Here is a 22369-nt window from a genome sequence, read left to right on the forward strand (position 1 = left end):
CAGACAGACAGACTGTGTGCGGCATTATTCGTAGTTTTCATACACTACGATGTGGGAGAGACTTGTTTGTATATATTTTAAGGCATCGACAAACACGGACAGCGCAAATTAACTAAACATATATTCACGCATGTACGTAGCAAAACAAAAAGTAACGTTCCACATAAAGACTTGCGTCTCTGATGATGGAAACAAAATCCAAGAAAGCTCTCAGTCGGTATTTACAAGGGAGTTTATATTTCTTCTTGTGCTAATTGCCGAAATGACGACGATTTGTGTGTTAATAATATTTTTATCAGCATTGCGGGTCCACTTTTCTCGGAAGTAAGGTAGGTTAAGAACTTTCGTAAATAAAGTACAGCAATGTAAAGAGAACTACGAATATAGTTCCAGGATCATCTGTACATTCGTGTTTGCCGTGATTACTCCAGATAGTTTTTACAAACTGTTTTCTATCACGGAAATAAAGCGAGGTGAGACCCAAGTCATATTTCCATCTTCAACGTACATCACGTACAAGAATTTAACAAATGAACCTTGACCCACACTCTGACGGTAACGGAAGCTAAGAGTTCATTTACCCTCGTTTTTCAGACAAAATCAGGAGATTATCATTTGATCATAAATCAAGATTACAACCCACTATGTTGTCGCCGCAGTAGCATTCTTTACTTTCCCGCCTACCGAAAGGGTTATCAGTAATCTTTCAGAACATTTCTTTTTGAGAACAGTGTTCTGGCAAAAGTGCTTTCAAAATTAGCTCTAACAGTCTCTACCACTAAAAACATTTACTTTGTGGGAGCCGGTTTCTGTCAGCTCTTCAGAGCTCATACCACGATGGTACCTACAATTATGGTATGAAATCTGAAGATGGTCAAGAACTTACCGAAACCGGTTACCACAAAATCAATGTCTTTTGCGGACGAGACTATTTGTGTCATACATCAAAGGGTTATCGTTTATGAAAGCTGTGGATTTGCGCGAAGCACTGTGACGACAGACGCCGCTGACGGCGCCGTGGCTGCTACTCACCCGGTCCACAGGATGAACTCGATGTTGTCGCCCTGCCTGGTGCGCATGAAGCGCAGCGCGGACTCCACCAGCACCCACGGCGGGTCGCAGTCGTAGTCGCCGAAGCGGCCCGGGGACCGCGACGACGACCCCACGTGGCCGCCGTCCGGCGGCCGGCAGTCTGCAACACACAGCGCACGCACACCTCTCAGCTACACTGCCTCATCTGTCGCCGTCAGCATGCGCCGAGGGCTTAATACTGTTAACGAACACACACAGCGACCTAATAGTTGGTTTTTAGGATTTCAGAGGGTACTTACAGTTAGTAGGTAAAATTAACACGTCCATTTAACTATTATATTATTGTTACTGCAGAACCTAAGTTTCGGGTTATAAGCCCATTTTCAAGAACACGACTGATTCCCAAAGATGACAATGCACCATAAACATGATGATAAAGCAAAGACAGTCATCTCAACTCTTTAATATATCGGTCCATCATGTGTTATTACTAGAGATGATGACAGTTTTAGGCTGGAATGTTATCAGGCGGAAACACTGAATAAAACGTTCTCGGATTTCCAGCCGCGTCGACTACAACGAATGAGTTGAAGTTCACCATCTGAACCCATGTGATCATTCCATTTCATATACCCCAATGTTACACATAGGTTTTTGTATGAGTCGGCAGATTCCAACTGGGTCTCATTCACATCACAGTCATAGAACACTACGTTTTTCGTTTTGTGAAGTGTACAATTTTACATTTCTTAAATCATAAAGCAAGCTGACAATCTTTACAGCACTTTGAAATCCTATCAAGATCTTACTAAATAGTTATGCAGCAACTTTTCCGACAGTACTTCATTTTATATAAGTCTGAGATTACCATTAATACTGTCAGCAAGGTCATTGTTATGAATTATGTACAGCAAGGATACCAACACATTTAATTGGAACACACGCGAAGTTACTTCTACGTCTCACGATGAATCTGTATCCAAGGTAACATGCTCACTACTAAAAAATCCTCGTTCCAGTCACATATTTCGCATGATACCTTCCGCGATCGTACTTTGGCAATAAGCATAGACGTGGTGTTGAGTCAAATGCTTTTCTAAATCAAGATATGCTGCATCTGCCTTACTGCCTTGACCCTAGACCAGTGTAAGTTTATTTCTGAATTAATGCTGGGCGTCATGGAGAATGTCATTATGTTCGAGATTACCGCCTTATTTTTTTTGAGCTCGGGATATGTTCTAAGATTCCAAGACAAATCGATGTTAAGAATATTGTACGGCAGATTTGTCGTTCACTTCTACCACCCTTTTGTAGACCTGTGTGACCTACGCTTTCTACCCAATACTGGGCACGGTTTCCTATCTGAGGTTTCTGCGGTACATTGTACTTAGAAGAGGGGCTACCTCAGTATAGAAGCTTGTTGGGATTCCAACAGGCCCTGGACCATTCTTCAATTTTAACGATTTCAGCTGCTCCTCTACACGACTGATACTAAGACTCACTTCATTCGTCTTTTCGCTAATAGAGGATTAAATCGGAGCATTTCTCCTGGGTTTTCCTCTGTAAAGGAAAATTTGGAATCGAAGTTAAATATTTTGACACCCTCATTTCAGTTCTTGACTCACTCCCGTATGTCTGGACACCCAACTTTGGTGCCACTAACACCCTTTGCACACAACCTGAATTTCTTTACGTAGCAAAATGGGACATGTACAGCTGTCGCTTTGATGTTATTTTATTATATTACAATCAATTTCCGTAACCTGATACGCCATCTTAAGGCCTTAACTGACGCTGAGGGGGCAAACTGCAATCAATAACACGATTTCGTCAGTGACCAACATCAATGGACTCGTTTACGTAGAATACAGTAAAAGCGATGCCGGCCGGAGTGGCCGAGCGGTTCTAGGAGCTACGGTCTGGAACCGCGCGACCGCTACGGTCACAGGTTCGAATTCTGCCTCGGGCATGGATGTGTGTGATGTCCTTAGGTTAGCTAGGTTTAAGCAGTTCTAAGTTCTAGGGGACTGATGACCTCAGAAGTTAAGTCCCAAAGTGCTCAGAGCCATTTGAACCATTTTTTTTTTTTGTAAAAAGCGATGTTGTGGCTACAACAGTCAGTATAGCCAGTTGCCGGCAGGAGTGGCCGTGCGGTTCTAGGCGCTACAGTCTGGAGCCGAGCGACCGCTACGGTCGCAGGTTCGAATCCTGCCTCGGGCATGGATGTGTGTGATGTCCTTAGGTTAGTTAGGTTTAATTAGTTCTAGGCGACTGATGACCTCAGAAGTTAAGTCGCATAGTGCTCAGAGCCATTTGAACCATTTTTAGTATAGCCAGTTGATGGAAGGAACCACAACGTTGCTTTTATGGTTTTCTATGGAAGCCAGTTCACAAATGTTAGCCATTGATGCGATCCTACAGACGGCTGCAGTTCTCCCCCTCAGCTTCAGTTATAGCCTGAACATGGTGTACTGAGTAATCAAAATAGGTTGCAATGTAACATCAACAAGACGGCTGGGGAATTTCATTTTACTAGTAAGTAAACCGATGAAGTAACGCAGACTATCTGTTATAAGGATGAACATACAAATAATTTTTTTCGGTTTTCTGAAAAATAATTTCACAATAGTACGGTAGGCAATGACGGCTTCACGTGTTGCTCTCTTGACAGTCAAACCAGTTTCATTCAGCAGTGGCGTAAAATGATTTGTGACGGAGAACCTACCATCAACACATCCTGCAAATGCTTATACGAGAACACTACTCTTCTTGAAACTTCGTGGTAGATTAAAACCGTGTGCTGGAGCGAGACTCGAACTCTGGAGCCTTGCCTTCCACGAGCAAGTGCTTTACCAACTCAGCAACCCAAGCATGACTCACTGCTCGTATTCACAGCTTCAATTCTGCCAGTACCTCGTCTCCTACGTTCCAAACTTCACTGAAGCTCTCCTGCAGACCTTGCACAACTAGCACTAGCGGAATAAAGGACGTTGCGGACACATGGCTAAGCCACAGCCTGGAGGATGTTTCCAGAACGAAATTTTCACTCTACAGCGAAGTATGCGCTGATATAAAACTTCCTGGCAGATTAAAACTGTGTGCCGGACTGAGACTCGAACTCGAGACTGCTCATCTTAATTTTAATACTTTTTAGGAAATCCTTCTGATGCAGCTGACGAATTTTACGAAGGACGAGGTCAAAATTCCTTGATCCTGATAATTTGTTTGGCTTAAGAGACGACGTTCAAATTACTATCAATCAAAACGTCGAAAAAAATTCATCATCAAATTCCCCGACAAATACCAATTGCATTTACGTAATCCCAAACAGGTTCATCCAGGACACACCATGATTACATGCAATTTGATTTTTACTTGGCGATTTTTCTAATGGTTTTCATTTTTGTATGTTTTCAGCCCTCCCAACAGCTGACAACCTTGTTCAGTCAGTAGATTATTAACGCTTTTTTTATGACAAGAACCAGAAGTTTGTGACGGTGACCTATTGTCATTTAGATGCGCTGAATTATCCATATAATTGGTCGTCAACGTAATGAGAAATTACCTGCAACTCAGTATGGTCGATCAGGCACAGGTATTACGTTAAAACTAGTAGAAGAAGAGCAGAGCATCTTCAGCGGTAGCTGGGTAGTAACGGCAGTCCTGGTGACAGTCTTCATCAGATCCGCACAGATCTGGCACAACTACCACAGACGTGCCTCCCACCCCCCACTACCACTACCGCGTAAAACTACCTCCCTGCAATATTTTTCTCTTCAGGTTTAAGGCGACAAGGTGCATTCTACATCCGCCATGCTAATTTGACCATTTTCAGTATACCTTTTCTCATTATTATTAACAGTAGAAAAATGAATTTTTTCCCTGGCGCATTTACTCTATTTCTAAAAAATCTGACATTATTTTTAAAAACAACACAGTAAAACTGTAACCTAGAAACACATTTTAATAATGACACTGATTTAGCTAAAAGTTTTAAAATAACCAAGTTCATGACATTATTTATGACATAGGTAGAAAGCTAAAAAGAAAAGCTAAAGAGAAAAGATAAATGAGGCTAGAAAAACGTTCCAGGAAATGGAATAGGAAATTTTATTTCACTTACAGTGTCTTTAAATGTGGCATGTACTAATCTTTGTCCTGATCTTACGTACGTCTCTTCTTCCCTCTGGGTTTCTATTTAACCTTCTTGTGGAGATTTTCTGCAGCTAAATGAGACTTCGTAATGGGATACCATTCCCTTTCTTTGACGGATTTGCTATATAATTTTTACTGGATGAATTTCTAGACTTTTCACTCGGGAAGAATTTTAGCCTGTTTCCTACAAACTGCATTCATGTATTCATCCCAATGACTATTGTCACTCCGTTTCCTCACTTTACCGAGCGAGGTGGCGCAGTGGTTAGACACTGGACTCGCATTCGGGAGGACGACGGTTCAATCCCGCGTCCGGCCATCCTGATTTAGGTTTTCCGTGATTTCCCTAAATCACTCCAGGCAAATGCCGGGATGGTTCCTCTGAAAGGGCACGGCCGACTTCCTTCCCCATCCTTCCTTTATCCGATGAGACCGATGACCACGCTGTCTGGTCTCCTTCCCGAAAACAACCAACCAACCTTTCCTCACTTTCCATTCCGTTACAGACGGTTTTCCTGGGTGTTCCACATTTGAATACGTAAGCTCAGATCTGTGTTCCTGCTTTCTGACCTCCACTTGGACGCCACCTCTACAGTCTAATTACTGCAGATGACAGACTCTGCATGTACACTGTGCGACACAATTCCTGGACCACTTTTCGAAACCATGTATTTTTGCGACACATAAGTTTACATGTGAGGTGAAAGGTCTGTTAATGATGTCACAATGGCAACAAATTTCATCACAATTTCGCTCAACCACACCGTGAACGTGTCACAGGATGGAAAGTTCACATGCCTCCTCTTATCCACATTTCACCCCTTTACTTTGGGGTTTGAATCACGTGGTTTTATTGTGGGTGGCTGAGGAAACATATGAGACACACAGTCACCCAGGATAGGCATGATAAGCTCTCAGGGGGTAGAATGAGGTGCATGAATGAAACCACCCCTTTATTTGGGATGTTAGTTCCCGCACATTTCGTTGTTGAAAACGACAGTTCGCAATGCGACGAGCAGCGAGACCACATTTTTCACGCATTTTGCCACTAGTGACGTTCCTCCCACACCCACCTCCACACCCTTTTCAAGGACATCTCATTGCTGCGGTCGCATTGTACGTGATGTCAGACCTTAGAATGTAGCGTGCCATAAGATTTTGTTATGACATTTAGAATGACAACACATGGGACCTTTGTAACCATTCGAGGAATCTTGAGCGTGAACCGAAGCAGAAATACATTTTTATGCTTCTTCATCCTTCCTTTAGCGCCCCCTCCTGAGACGTGTTCGTAGGGTGATGTGGCAGAGACACATGAGTGAATAAGTGGCAAAAGGTCCCTCTGAGACCAACCAGTTCGTTGACATCCCTGTTCCAACCAATCATCATCGCTGAGCACGTTGAAAACGTATGTACAGATACTACTCGGAGTCCCGGCTACCACTAAAACCTGCTAGTGGCAGTGAGGAATCAGTGTTGCCTAATTAGGGTGGGTTCTGGGGGAGTCTTAGAGGGACACTTAAGCGCTGTATTCACGCATGTGTCGCTGTCACACCCCTCCGTGATCGCGCCACAATGGGACTGAAAGAGCGAAAACACCATATCCTGCTTCACATCATGTTCAGATTTCGTCGAATAGTTTTGAATGGCCCCTAAAGGTTCCATCTCTCATACCAGAGCAAAAGTTTCGGCCGCTCTGTACTCCAAAGTGGGGCTACCACGTTCAGTGGGGCTGCTGGCCCATGGTACACATAGAGAAGAGTGGAAGCATCCAGGAGGTGTCGACAACGTCAAAAATTGTCAAGAATGTCGTCCTGAGGCTCATCTCACTGTGAACTGTCATTTTCACCAGCGAAATGTGTGGGAATCAACGCCCAAGGAAAGGGGTGGGCCGGCCGGAGTGGCCGAGCGGCTATAGGCGCTACAGTGTGGACCTGCGCGACCACTACGGTCGCTGGTTCGAATCCTGCTTCGGGCACGGATGTGTGTGATGTCGTTAGTTTAGGTTTAATTAGTTCTAAGTTCTAGGGGACTAATGACCACAGCAGTTAAGTCCCATAGTGCTCAGAGCCATTTGATCCATTTGAAAGGGGTGGTTTCACTGACGACCTTCAAGCCAACCCCTGAGGCCTTTTCTTGTCGATCCTGAGCGGCCGTGTGTCTGAAATGTTTTTCTCTGCAACCCATGCAGAAACTGCGTGATTTCAAACCTGCGCGTCGCAGTTCTAACCTTCATTTCAGGGGTGTCAAAGAAATGTGGGCAATAGTCACGCGATGGGAGTTTCGTCCCCCACCCCCACCCCCCATCCTCCCCCGTCAAATGACACATCCATGGTGGCATTGGCCAGAATTATGGTGGAATATGGTGCCATCAATATGGTGGCATAATTAACGAGCCTTACACCCCATGTGGAGCTCTGAGCTCTGGCTTTTTTCCGCATCTGTCGACACCGTAATGTTTGAAGCGTCGCCGATGCTGAAGGTGACGTCGAAGGGCGCAGATATTTTGCACCATTACAGAACTGCTGCGTCTCAATGGGATATAATTACGGAGTTTCGAAAAGTGAGCTTGTAATTGTATTGCGCAGTGTATATACAGCGCCGGATAATAATTATTACATCTCTCTCCAACTGATATGCGATTTATTGTTTCAACAGTGCTTAAGGAGTACATGAATATTTTGTATTTAAAGATCAATAGTTGGACTGATTCTGAGGTACCAGGTGTCAACCCATGCTGAAACGCCCTTATTAAGACGTGGTCTAACGTTCATTGGTGGCAGTACAGGCGCTGTCTCTGCCCTTCAGATGGCGAATACTGGTCTGGGACAAGTTATGCCACGCCTGCTCAACCTCTTCACTCGTTTCTGTAAGAGGGTTAACGAGTACCCCGAGTGTCTTCTCGGGTCGCCATATCTCACTCACACATGTTCGACTGGAGACAAGTGCTAGCCAGGGGGCCCGCATCTCGTGGTCGTGCGGTAGCGTTCTCGCTTCCCACGCCCGGATTCCCGGGTTCGATTCCCGGCGGGGTCAGGGATTTTCTCTGCCTCGTGATGGCTGGGTGTTGTGTGCTGTCCTTAGGTTAGTTAGGTTTAAGTAGTTCTAAGTTCTAGGGGACTTATGATCACAGCAGTTGAGTCCCATAGTGCTCAGAGCCATTTGAACCGTTTTTTGCTAGCCAGGGAAGGTGCTGCATATCTAGCAGAACAAGTTGACGTTCACGGGCCATGTGTGGGAGAGCATATCTCGTTGGAACAACACATCAGTTTCCTCTTACAAGACCGGCAAAAGGAAGGGGCTAACAACAATCTGCACGAACCGAGTGCTGGTTAGTGTCCCCGCCAGAAAGACCAAAGGTGAATGAGAGTTGTTGCTTATCGCAACCCAGACCATAAGGCCGGTGGTGGGACCTGTGTATCTTGGACGAATGCACTCTACGAGACAGCACCCATCGCCTCGACGTCATACACACAAAGGACCATCAGCTGCGTGCAGGCAGAATCTGCTTTCATCGCTGAAGACCACGGCGCACCATTCCTTCTTCCCACTGATCCTCTGACGGCACCAATCGAGCCATAGATTTCGACACTGCAGCATAAGCGAGAGACAGGCTAGATGAGCGTTCTCGTAGTTCCACTGCTAATAACCCGTTCGCAACAGTTCGTGTTAACATGTCTGGGCTCACAAGCCCTCTTACCTATGATGTGGTAGTTGTACAATACGACGACCATGACGGGCGTCTGATCTGCGGGGACGTCCAGCATCTCGTCTATGGGTGTGAGAATTTTAAAGTGACCACTGATACCAGAATCACTGCAAAAAATACGCAGCACGTCCCACTCGTGCAGTAGTTCTCCGAAAGGACCATCTTGCCACTCCGAAGGCTACGATTTGACTCCTTTCAAATTCACTCAGTTGGCTGTAGGAAGATCGTGAGTGTCTCCACTTAGTGGTTGCCTGCTTGCTTCAGACTTTTGCAGCATACTGAGTCGTCTGGCTATGGGCATTCGCTATTAAGAGGCAGCTATATTGCTAAGCTATCTGTTGGTGGACGGTGTTTAAACCATTATCAGTACATCCACTATCCTCCAGGTGGCGTTTGCCATCATCGGATCAAAATACACCTTGTCTTTGCAGGTATATTGAATTTTTCCGGCAGTGTACATATTAAACAGTAGTATTGAGTAACTATATTGATGAAATCTATTTTACGCAACTAAGTAAATGTTTCATTTTAGTAAATAAATAAATTCACGGGCTCGTATAGCTTAAAGTGCAGCACACTAGCTCGCGACATATGGAGGTGACACAAACCCGGACAGAAACTGTGAGGAAGACTGTCGACTGGTACACCAGCAAGCTTAGGGGTGATTTTAGGCGGTTTTTACGCGCTCGTTTATCCAAATGCTAGATTAGACTCCAAATTCTGCCTGATACGACACATGAACACTTGAAACACGATCACATGAAACAAAGTTACGTCGATTCTCAGACAAATGATGCACACGGTTTTCCTTCCTTAGAGTACCTTGAAGTATGTGGCGTACGAAAGATCCTGCGGATACAACGTTAAATAATTCCCACAAGCTAATAAAAGCGGAACGTGTATTAGACAGTGTAAACGCCAGTGGGAGAAAGAAAGCTTGTAGTAAATAAGTTACAAATTGTTTATACGTTGGAAAAACGGAAAGTAAAACGTTACCTACGTCTTACTCATAGTGAAAGCTGTTGTACGTTGGTTTCAGTATGATTTATAAGAAACAACATATGTTATTTACTTTTCAGTAATTGTTAATAGTGCAAAAATTATTAATTCAAAATCAAATAAAACAGCTATAATTAACACAAGAGAGAAGTTTCCTTTCTGGAAACTGTATTATCATGATAATTTACTTTACATTTCTTTGTTTTGAGCGAACTCCCAGTAACTAACTCCTTCTTTCCGTAATGGATTACTATTAAACTCTTTCCTCATCTACTCCTTTTCGTTCTAAGTGCGTTGTCTATACCTTTAAACATACATAACTCTCCATTACATCGAACCAGAAGAACTATGATACATTACCACTGGGTAATTCAACATAAATCAGTTCTCCGATATAACTACACTGTCTGCGCCAATCAAGTTGACATTCGGCACAGTGGCTGTGGGAGCGATCGAAAATGGGAAATGCTTTTACGGTCGGTCCCATCAGCCACTGCACCGAATGTCAGCTTTTCTTCTTTTTTTGCGCGGATGGTGCTACGACATTTTGTTACGTTGTTAGGCTGTCAATGGCATCAGCTAGGTGTGGCTTTTAGGGTCCTTGTGCGATTCTTTGGAAGGAATCTCAGTAACACTTGTACAGTTCCTCGACAGCTGATACAGGTTGGATATGTTCCTGAAACACTTTATTTAATGACAAAGTCAAACCTCAAACTATTTCTCGTAGAGGGTTGGCAGCCAATTTGAAATCAAAATCATTGGTAAAAAGATACACCTAATGTTCATTATACTTTTACTAAAATAAATTTGTTTTTTAATGAATGAATGTTCTGGTATAAGGTCCTGTCAATGAAATTTTGGGTTTTGAGAATGAATTCGAAGATTATCGACTGCGTCGATCTCTCTTAACTACTGAGTCTCCTTGCCGTGTTCAATCTATTTAACTACGTCATAGTTCGTCAGCGACGGTCACTGATTGATGGCGATAGCAGAACGTCGATAATCCTTGCACCATTCTAACGATATGCAATATATGCATCAATATCATGAACTACAATGTCTGGAATGAAAGTATAGGTCCGCTAATATTATAAAGCATTCGACACGGATATACAGGGAAACGTCTCCGCTTATAGTTTTCTCAGAAGATGCTTTACTGTTACACTAAATAAGATAGGCGTGAATGACTTCCATTTTACATATATTTACAAGCATATTTTATCATTTTCTTATAATCTACAGCCATCCCCAAATCGACATGTCCCACAAAGGCACACTGAAGACCAATGCTAACAAACAAAAACGCAACTATTAGAAGTTTGGAAACCTTCAAAATACGGTATTATAGGTCACACTGAAACACACGTACAAGATATTTCAATAACAGTTGTCAACTGTTTGCAAAATGTTGACAACACTTTCAAACTTTCCTAAACACAGAAAGTCGGCGCTTCTTTTTCTAACAACTACGTAGCTAAGTCCTAAAAAACGCTCGTTAATGACAATCGCAGCTATGTCTTAACATAAATTTCTTATAAGAAATGAGGAAAGCGGCACAGTTAACTCACTACTTGGAAGTTTTGATGTGGAGGACAGGCACGGTTGCAGATGGTAGTTGGAAGAAGTCTCCACAAAATAAATATCTTCAGAGAAAGGGACGCAACGACGGAAGAACCGCAAAAAATGTAATGCATGACTTTGCAAGCTACTTTTTGTCGGATGTAGGTGAAACGAAATGGCAAGAGAAATACAGGTATGTATAAATAAATTTTCGAGTGAAAAGACAGCGGTAATTAAAAACTTCCGAAGAAAACACTTACAGTTTCAGTTATTAATATGAGGAATGAATCTGCAAGCTACTTTTTATCAGATGTTGGTGAAGTGAAATGGCAAGAGAAATAAGTAAATATCTAGGGAAAAATAGACGTAATTACAATCACCCTATCAAAAGCGTTGCAGATTTATTTATTAAGCAGATAAGGCACGAATTTGCAAATTGCTTTGAACTTCTGAAAAAAGTCCTTAGAGCTCTAGTCGTTTCAAGTGTATCCGATTTTACTTAATCTTCTTCCCATAGGCAGCATTGGATCCGACGTGTTTACCGGTTTTCCTTTGCATGGGAAGCAGCCCAAGTACGTGTTATGTATGCAAAGTAGGAAAACAGATTTTTATCCAAGATTATTTATACGACGCTGCCTTGTGACTTTTTTCGTGATATTCCATCCCGTGGCAGGAAGGCTATAATTATAAATGCTATTCTGCCTGACTTGTTCACCTCTTGTAAAAACTTAATGTATTGGAAAAAATTAAACTTTGGAGTGTAGATATCACTCGTGCCGGATTGGCTTCTCCGTTTTAACATTTTAGAATGCTCAAGACTGTTCTGCATTTTCATACTAGTTCACTTTTTTTTTGTAATTTTACAAGTAGTACACCAATATTTCTTCCTCAAGGTTCTTTCAACAAATCTTTCCATTTGTGTCGGTCTTTATACGTGTAATCAGAAGGACGTCACAGATCTGTAACTTCAATTTGTAGGAAAAGTTGAATAGTTACTTCTGTGGACTATTCGGCCGTTGCTATTCTGTAAACACAAAAAACAAAAATAAAGCAGACTAAAAGGCAAGGCGCATGGTCCAGACAACCAACTCTACGGTGAATTGGCTCACTGACAACAAACTTGAAACCTAAGAAAAAGCTTCCCTCAAGTAGCTTTTCAAACTCCCTATTTCAAACTGTTGACAACAGCTGAAAATTATGTCAGACTTCGAGAAGAAAACCATTGGCAGCCGATTGTGGTGGGTTTGGTTTTGGTGTTAGTTCAATACAAATATTTGTGTGATGTAACGATAGCTATTGGAATGACACAAAAGATGGTATCTAGCTAATGCCTCACGGTTTCCTCTAGAGGGCTGTTCATGGCTTAGTATTTAGTACAGTCCAAATAAAGGATGTACAGTGTTTAGAAGGAAATCAGAGAGCAAGATTGCACAGTGATCAGCGCCCTAATTTCGTATTCGGAATGGTAGTGGTTCAAATCTCCATCAGGACATGCAAGTTTAGGATTATGTAAATTGCTCAAGGCATGTACGCGAATAGTTTCTTCGAACAGATACGAGAGAATTCTGTCCCCATTCCTCACCAGTCCTAGCTTGTGTCCGTCTCTGGTCACCTCATCATCGGAGAGATGCTAAACTCTAACTTTCCTTCCTCCTTTAGAAGATACATAACTCACGGCAACGAGTCTATATCTCCTTGTGACAAAAATAAGAAATGAAGAATATTTATTAATAAATGTTTATTTATTTGTGCCATACATGTCTGAATGTGAATACATACGTTAATAGATTCTGAACAATAAGAAACATAAAACAAAACTTGTAAATAAACTAAAAATATGACACATTACTGTACAACTGTCTGTAAAAGCGTACTGGTGCATGACTCATTTTCGATCTCGTACTTCTAATCCTACAACCATTTTATTTTGTAATAATATGAGTACATAAAATATGTCTTCAGAAAAGACATCCTGAATACGTGCTCGTTTTATATAAAATACTAACAAAATAATTTGTAACGCAATCCGACTACGGTTTTCTAAACACATTCAAGAGTAGGTGATCCTAGCACTGCGTAAAGGGAAAAAAGGGAGCCGTAAATTAATATTTGACTGAATTTAAGATAAGAGCTACTTCTAAAAATTTCATGACCTGATTTCGTGAACGTATACTTGACCTTCCTTGACTACACACACGTTAAAAGAGGTTATGCTGCTGAAAGGTTCTGAAAGTTGAAGAGAATGACTTAAGAGATGGCTAAATGCGAGCCATACTTGATTTTCGTTTAGAAAGTGATCGAGCAAGAGTCTTTCAAAGAATTTGGTAAATAATAGCTATGTAGGAAAGAGGTCCCTCGTACACTGCAACATTTCACCTTTCGTAACTTTTGGGTAAGGAAATTTTGAAAAATATGAAAAGTGTAGCAGAGATATTGTCAGAGTGGAGTTAGTAAACGAAATAACTTCTGGTAAGGTCCAGGTGAAAGAATTGAGAAACAGCAGTGACAGGGTCTTTCCATGTGGATCTTTTGAAGGTTTCATCAAAGTTTATGTTAAAACATCCTTATCCAAACAGTAATATAACTTTAACGATATTTATGACAATGTCAATGACAACATTATCTTGTGGACAGATTATTGATAAACGACAACAAAACGATTAAAATATGCTTATTGTCAAGCAGAGGTCAAAGAAGACTATCAAATTTAGTTATCATCAATTGGAAGAATGTAGACTGTCAAATTCTGCAGTCTTGTCTATGGAGTTTGACACAGCTGCTAAATTTGGTTTCAGTGGTGTGTCGGATTCTGGGGGGCCAGGTTAAATAGCAATATGATTCAACAGACGAATTCGGGGTCCACTGGCCAATTTAAAAGCAAAAAAAAAAAAAAAATAGATATTTTGGCACACATAATATGCAAACTCTTTTGCCAACAAGTGAACTTCAGAAATTGGGAGGTACATGAATAGAACTTAAGATTCAAATTTTGGCTCTTGAAATAAACGAATGAAGGACAATAACAACTCGAATTTCGGCAATTACTTTCTTTTTAAAAATCCTACATCACTTACCCAGTTTTGTTTTTTAGAAAACTAGCACAGTTTGTAATTTATTTAGAGGGATTAATTTATTTTTTGTCTACATAATTTTTCATCAGTCTTATTCATTTAGTAATTTTTCCAATCGTGATTATATTCTCCAAACTATTTTAAATTCAATAACAGAGGTAAAACCCATTAATAATAGACTAATGACAATTTATTTTAAATGTGCAAATAAATCATACTCTTTAATTAATGCCCATATGAAAGTCAACCAGGATACCCTTACAGAACCTGCATAAGTAAATGAATCTTTGGAAATGTTAGAAAGCGTCATCTCGAAAATTCCCTCAAACCATGCAAAAATTTTAATGGGTCATTTTATTGCTCAAATAGGCAACGAGAAAAAATATAAGAAAACGGTGTGTGGACAAACCAAAATGACCAAAGACTTGTTTAAACGCACAAAAATTTTTGCCTAAAAAGCATCTCAACACATTTTAAAAAGAACCCTGCTAAACGAAAAACCTGGCACGCACCCAATTGGGAAATTTCAGATCGATCATGTAGCAATTTCATATCCTGACTACAAAGAAATTTCAAACGCCCAAATTAGAAAAGGGGCTAGTACTAATTCCGACAATTAATCAACGCGAATAAAAATAAAATTTCAACCTCAAGAACCCTTCAAAACAAAACACGTTATCCCAAAACTTGACACTGCTAAAATAACTCCAACTCTAACAAGCGATCTTGACCCAAAAACAGTCCAACAATTAGCAAATCCTACCAGAAAACTTCATCAAAACCGTACAAAATTAAATTCTGTTTCGAAAGAAACAAAAACACCCTTAGTGAAATGTGGATTGTGAAACTGTAATATAATCTAGGCACGAGGCACTCAAAAATTGGAACTGTAACAAAATTGAAAATACATACAACACCTTTCTCACTGTGAGAAAAGAAACATCTACATTAACCAGACAGACCAAAAGGAACTATTAAAATGCCCAATTATTAAAAATCGAAAAAGACTTCCAAAAAGACATTATAAGAAACTTTTATAAGATACTCAAAACAAAACTAACAGGTTACCAACCTGAAAGTCCTTGCTTCAAAAATGAAAATGGGAGTTTGGCTGATAGCATACAGGAAAATTGTAGGGTACTTGCTAATTATTTTGAAAAACTATTAAATTGTAAGAACCGCGGATAAATTCTAACCACAGCAAACTAATAAAACCAATACTAACTCTAAAAACCTAACGGAATCGAATGAACTAACCAAATTGAGAGACTTAAAACCAATAAAGTACCTGAATAAGACCGTATGACTACAGAACTACTATAATCATCTGGCCCTAAGGCTATAAAAGATATCTGTCGACTAATAGGACATATCCGGCAAACTGAGAACATACCTCAGTGCTGGAAAATTGCCCTAATTCATTCATTGGGTACTAAATGGGATTGGACCGATGTTAATACTTACCAAGGAATCTTTCTTCACCTGCTCGAGCCCAAGAACAGTTAGAACTTAAAATTGGTGAATACCAAGCAGGCTTTAGACCAAACAGATTCAGTCTACAACAAATTCTTAATTTAAATTTAATGCTTAGGCACCAAAGGATTTCTAGTAACAATACTGGATGTACATCTGTGGAATTTAGAAAGGACTACGGCTCAATTGATCATGAATCTCTTTTCCAAATTTAAAGGAACAAGGGCTAGATAATAAAACTGTAACACTGATTAAGGAAACGGTAACTGACACTAGCTCTAAACTTAAATTCATGGCAGAAATTTCTGCACCATTTTTGTAAAGACTCGTGTTAGTCGGGGAGATGGACTCTCCCCATTACTGTTTAACTGTGTTTTGGAGAAGGTATATGCAGAGTGGTGACAGCAAAAGTCGACTCAAAATACAGATCAATCAATGAAGTTAGGTAGAATTTATAGTAAAGTATAGTGCCTCACCTTTGCAGACGATCTGGAAATTCTGATTATGGATATTACCTAGCTCAGAAACAAACTGAAATTTTTAAAGAAATAACAGAAAAAGTAGGACTACAAATATCATTCGAAGAAACGGTATATATGACATGCAACAAACAAGCACGGACGTTTTTGAACACAAAATATGGGAAAATAAAAAGGTATTAGCAGTTTAAAAATTGGGCAAAACGGTCTGGAAAAATCTACAAAAGAAGTTCGCTGTCAAAAAAATGGCAACTTCTTTCTCATTAACGCAAAATGTTTATAATAAAATATGACATTCTAAATTCAGCAAAATTAAGCATCACAGTACTGTAATCAAACCAGAATGTCCTTTAGTTTTAAACAGAAAGAGGGATATTGAAGAAATTCAAAAGAAAGAAAGAGTGAAAGATGATAAGGATAATATTACACCCTAAAATTACTGATGGAGAAACTTGTAGGCTAAGAAGTAATAAGAAAATAGAGGACTACGCAGGCGTACGTGGTGACAAAAGAAAATGGAAGACGTAAATTTTTTGGTATGTTAAAAGAGTGGCACCCCCTAAGCTGAGAAAATAAATAGTAGAATTCTACGAAGACAGAAGTAAGGCCAAAACTGAGCCAATTGAAAGGATCGCTGCGAGTAAGCTGGATCTTAAGGTAGCCGGTATAGCTCATGCAGGCGTTAGAGACAGAAAAACATTCAAGCGAAAGGTATTAGGTTGGAATATTGGTCGGAGGGAAATTAGAAAACGGACTGGAACACAGGGATCCGACGAAAGTAATAGGCTTCATCCTGATAGAATGAAACAAATTTGGACACAATGGAAGGCCAACCATCAAAAGCGACATTGATTGTACCTCGCATAGTCCTATTGGGACCGTAGCTGAATAATTATAAAAGTGATACTTTTATCATTTGTTACCTAGATTCGAGCTTGAAATTAAAACCTTCACGAAAGACCTGGAATCCATACGACCGGTGCATTTTCCGTATCAGTGTCGATAACAGGCAATGGAATTGATGAACTGTCTACAAAGACAAAGTATATAGGAAACTCTCAGAAATCCGATGACTTTTGCCCGTTATCGACATCTGTTCTGTCAAGATGACAAAATATGTGACATAGACGGTCACCTCTTTTGATTTCATAGGCCGTGAAGCTTAAGTTTTTTACACAGTCAAGCAAACTAAACCTTCTTAGATGACATACATTTCTGATTTATATTTTTAGCAATTGGTGAGAAAAAGTAGTCGAAATAGATGGACGGACAGAAAGACAGTTTCAAAATAAATAGCTGCGAAATAGGTTTTTCATGTCCAATAATTACAAATTAACAACTTTTGGATTTATTTCCTTTGGTTGTAGTGTGTAATATTTGTTTTTGCCAAATTTCAGATTCTTGGCCAACGGGAAGTGCCCTGAAGATTTTGATTAATGACTTTGAGAGTGCCAAAATATGTCGCATAAATGGCCATATCTTTTGATTACAATGACTTACAAGTTTCAAGCTTTTGCGCCACGTAGGAGCCTTAGACCTTAGTATGAGACATAAACTTCAACTTCATACGTCTTCCCATTAGTGAAAAAAATGATTTTTAACAGTCTAACAGACAGACAACGAATAGATACTGTAGTGCTTCCGTCTTTAGCGACTGATTTGCGGAACCCTAAGAATAGAAACAAAAACAAAATATTTGTCTTATTCATTATGGCAGCTACTATAGTTTGATCTAGTATGATATAACAGATTTGCTTCTCGTAAGTTACTGATAGTGCTCCGCCAGTAGAAATCGGAAAGTTTAGGTCAAACAGCACGTTTGCTTCAGCACGTGCTCGCTGAGCTTAGAGATCCTACAATATGTAGTGAAATAGCATCATGAGATTCAGTGTTGAACACGAACAATCTGTGAAGACGTCGCTGTGTCAACGAGTAGCAGTGTTTCCACATAAACCGCGTTAGTGGTGAACGTTTTTCGATGGTAGTCACTTTTATATGATGCTACTTGAACGAAAACACTCCGTATAAATAATACTGCCACGATAGCTTTCATTTACAGTCACAGGCCGAAAGTGTCGTAAGCAGAAAATAGTAACTCAAGAACTAGGACAACTCACTTCCATCTCCCGGTTAATTATAGAAAAAAATAGTCGTAAGGCGATGTTCAATCTCGAAATATGAAGGCTATCAGATAGCACGAAAAATCCAGTGTGTGATCTTCCAAAGAACAACAGGAAAGCTAAATTACTTTTAAGAGCGAGGCTGCATAAGGGCATAACACGCAGTGTTGATGCAGTCAGTGTTAATACATACGAGACACTAATAGATCGATTGCTAGAAGTTTTCTTCCAGTCATAAGTCCTCTGGTTGGTTTGATGAGGCCGCCACGAATTCATCCTGTGGGCCAACCTTACCATCTCAGAGTAGCACTTGCAGCTTTAGTTCTCATTTTGCTGAATGTATTCCAATTTCTGTCTTCCTCTACAGTTTTTGCTCACTACAGCTCCCTCTAGTACCATAGAAATCATTCCCTGATGTCTATTCTCCTTGTCAGTGTTTCCTACATATTTCTTTCCTCTCAGATTCTGCTCAGAACCTCCTCATTCCTTGCTTTATCAGTCTGCCTAATTTTCAATATTTGTCTGTAGCACCACATCTCAAATGCTTCAATTATTTTCTGTTCCGGTTTTCCCACAGTCCATGTTTCACTACCACACAATTCCGTGCTCCAAATATACATTCTCTGAAATTTCTTTCTTAAATTAAAGCCTAGCAGACTTTATTGGCCAAGAATGTCATTTTCCCCGTTGCTAGTCTGCTTTTGGTGTCCTCCTTGCTCCGTGCGTCATGTTATATTACTGCCTAGATAGTAAAATTCCTTAAATTCACCTGCTTCGTGACTATCAGAGACTGATGTTAAGTTTCTCGCTGCTCTCATTTCTGCTTGTTCTCATTACTTTCGTCTTTATTAGATTTGCGCTCAATCCATATTCTGTATTCGACTTTTCAATCCATCCAGCAGAACATGTAATTCTTCTTCACTTTCAAACAGTATAGCAATGCAATGTCATCAGCGAATCGTATCATTGATATCCTTTCACCTTGAAATTTAATCCCATTCCTTAACCTTCCTATTATTTCCGTCTTCGATGTACAGATTGAAGGTAGGGCCGAAAGACTACGTCGCTGTCTTACACCCTTTTTAATCCGAGCGCTTGGTTATTGGTCTCCACTCTTACTATTCCCTCTTGGTTCTTGTCTGTATTGTATATTTCCCAGCTCTCCCTATCGCTTGTGCCTATTTTACATTGTTGAAGCCTTTTTACAAGTTGACAAATCCTGTGAACGTCTCTTGATTTTTCTTTGGTCTTGCTTCCATTATCAACCGCAACATCAGAATTGCATCTCTGGTACCTGTACCTTTTCTAAACCCGAACTAATCGTCACCTAACACAACCTCAGCATTTTTTTCCATTCTTGTGAGTATGATTCTTGTTAGTAACTTTGATGTATATGATGCTAAGCTGATTCCGCGGTAATTCTCGCACTTGTCATCTCTCGCAGTCTTCGAAATTGTGCGGATGATATTTTTCGGGAAGTCAGATTGTATGTCCACAGATTTCTAAACTCTACATACCAATACGAATAGTCATATTTTTGCCACTTACCCCAATGATTATAGAATTTCAGATGGAATGTTATAAATCAGCTCCTTTTTCTTCTTGCACTGTATCAGACAAATATTCCACCTCTCAGTGGTCTTCAATGTACCCGCTCCACCTTCCGGCTTTCTCCTCTGCATTTAACAGTGGAGCTCCCGCTGCACTCTTAATGTTACCGCCGTCGCCTTTAATGTCACCGAAGATCGTTTTGGCTTTCCTGTATCCTGAGACTGTCCTTCCGAGAATCATTTCTTTTTCGATTTTTTCACATTTACATGCAGCCATACCTTCCTGCACTTGTATTTCTGTATTCCTGAATTTCCTCAGCATTTTTGTACGTCCTTCTTTCATCAATTAGCTAAAGTATTTCTTCCGTTATCATAGTTTCTTCGCAGTCACCTTCTATGTACCTACGTTTTCCTTTCCAACTTCTGTCATTACCCTTTTTAGAGATTTCTATTCCTCTTCAACTGTACAAAATACTGAGCTATTCCTTATTTCTGTAACTACAGCCTTAGAGAACTTCTTGCGTATCTCGTCATTTCTTAGTACTTCCGTGTTCCATTTCCTGGTGTGTTGATTCTTCAGGACTAATCTCTTACGCTTGAGCGTATTCTTCATCACTACTACATTGTGACCGACCCTATATCTGCTCCTGGGTACGACTTACAATACAGGAACTGATTTCAGAATCACTGTCTGACAATGATGAAATCTAACTGAAATCTTCCCATATCATCCGTCCTTTTCCAAGTATACCTCATCCTCATGTGATTCTTGAACAGAGTATTCGCTTTTACTAGCTGAAACTTATAATAGAACTCAATTCGTCTTTCTCCTCTCACGTTCATTTTCCCAAACTCATATTCTCCTGTAACATTTTCTTATATTCCATCCCCTACAACTAGATTCCAGTCCCCCATGACTATTAGATTTTCGTCTCCCTTTACGTACTTTATTACCCTTTCAATATTTACATATAATTTCTCTTGATCTTCAGCTAGCGACATCGGTATGTCTACCATAACTATCGTTGTCGGTGTTCGTTTGCTGTCGATTTGGATAAGAACAACCCAATCAGTGAACTGTTCACAGTAACACAGTCTCTGCACTATCTTCTATTCATAACGAATCCTACTCCCATTATAACATTTTCTGCTGACGTTGATACTGCCCTATTCACATCTGACCATATATCCTTCTCTTCTCTCCATTTCACTTCACTGACCCCTGGTATATCTAGAGGGTTGGGGGGTTGTTTTGGTGGAGGAGATCAGACAGCGAGGTCATCGGTCTAATCGGTTTAGGGAAGGACAGGGAAGGAAGTCGGCCGTCCCCTTTCGAAGGAACCATCCCGGCATTTGCCTGGAGCGATTTAGGGAAATCACGGAAAACCTAAATCAGGATGGCTGGGCGCGGGATTGAACCGTCGTCCTCCCGAATGCGAATCCAGTGTGATAACCACTGCGACACCTCGCTCGGTGCTATACCTAGACTGAGGCTTTGCATTTCCTTTTTCAGATTTTCCTAGATAGTATTCCAACGTTTTACTGCGGTGCTATAGGCAGACATTGCGTTACGTGAATGTGGGTGAACTAGTCAAATGCTTTTCTGGAAAGCTAACACTCGGCGGTGTTTCCTGGCACTTCATGTTGCGCCAAGTAACGCCATATCTGTTCATAAACAAGGGATTTATTATTGATCAGCAACCGATCAACCACTTATGCACGCCGGTCAGTGCTCAGTTTAGCAGTTCATATCCCTGATACTATGGTGTTATTAGGGGATTTTCCGCTGCATAATTTGTGTACACTACCGATTCTGAAGCAGAGTGCAATACGCTTTACACTTTGGGGAAAACAGCTTGGTTATCCTCTCAGGTCTCCCAAAGTTAAACATTGAAGTGTACACTACAGACGTAAGGTTTCGGTAGAAAAGTACTTGGTCACCAAATCCCCAAGCGTTTTTCATTGGCAACCACAGAGTGAAAATAATTTCCTTTGCTGCATAACTACCACGGTGTAGTCGTCGTTATACCGTTGATATGCTTGTAACAGTGCCTACTGTACTGTGTGACACCACGGCCTATGGTTCTTGGAAATGAAACAAGTAACAACAATCCTGGAACTCCCAAAAACTTAATGGGGGACTCATACCCCTTAGAAATTCAACTCAGCCTCGCCTCTGATGGAGGTCCCGTTGTCTTAATTCTGTATTGGTAGTTAAACG

The 22369-nt window shown here is 40.6% G+C and overlaps 1 protein-coding gene across 1 annotated transcript in view; it reads right to left on the reverse strand.

The window, feature by feature from the left end:
* LOC126179316 (acid sphingomyelinase-like phosphodiesterase 3a) overlaps positions 1–22369 on the reverse strand; it is a 1154906-nt gene that overhangs the window by 96401 nt on the left and 1036136 nt on the right. The window contains exon 5 of the mRNA XM_049924599.1: positions 1033–1192. Coding sequence (XP_049780556.1) covers positions 1033–1192 — 160 coding nt within the window. The remainder of the gene's footprint in view (positions 1–1032; positions 1193–22369) is intronic.

This window comes from Schistocerca cancellata, chromosome 1 (assembly GCF_023864275.1).
Source record: "Schistocerca cancellata isolate TAMUIC-IGC-003103 chromosome 1, iqSchCanc2.1, whole genome shotgun sequence".
Classification (NCBI taxonomy): Eukaryota; Metazoa; Arthropoda; class Insecta; order Orthoptera; family Acrididae; genus Schistocerca; species Schistocerca cancellata.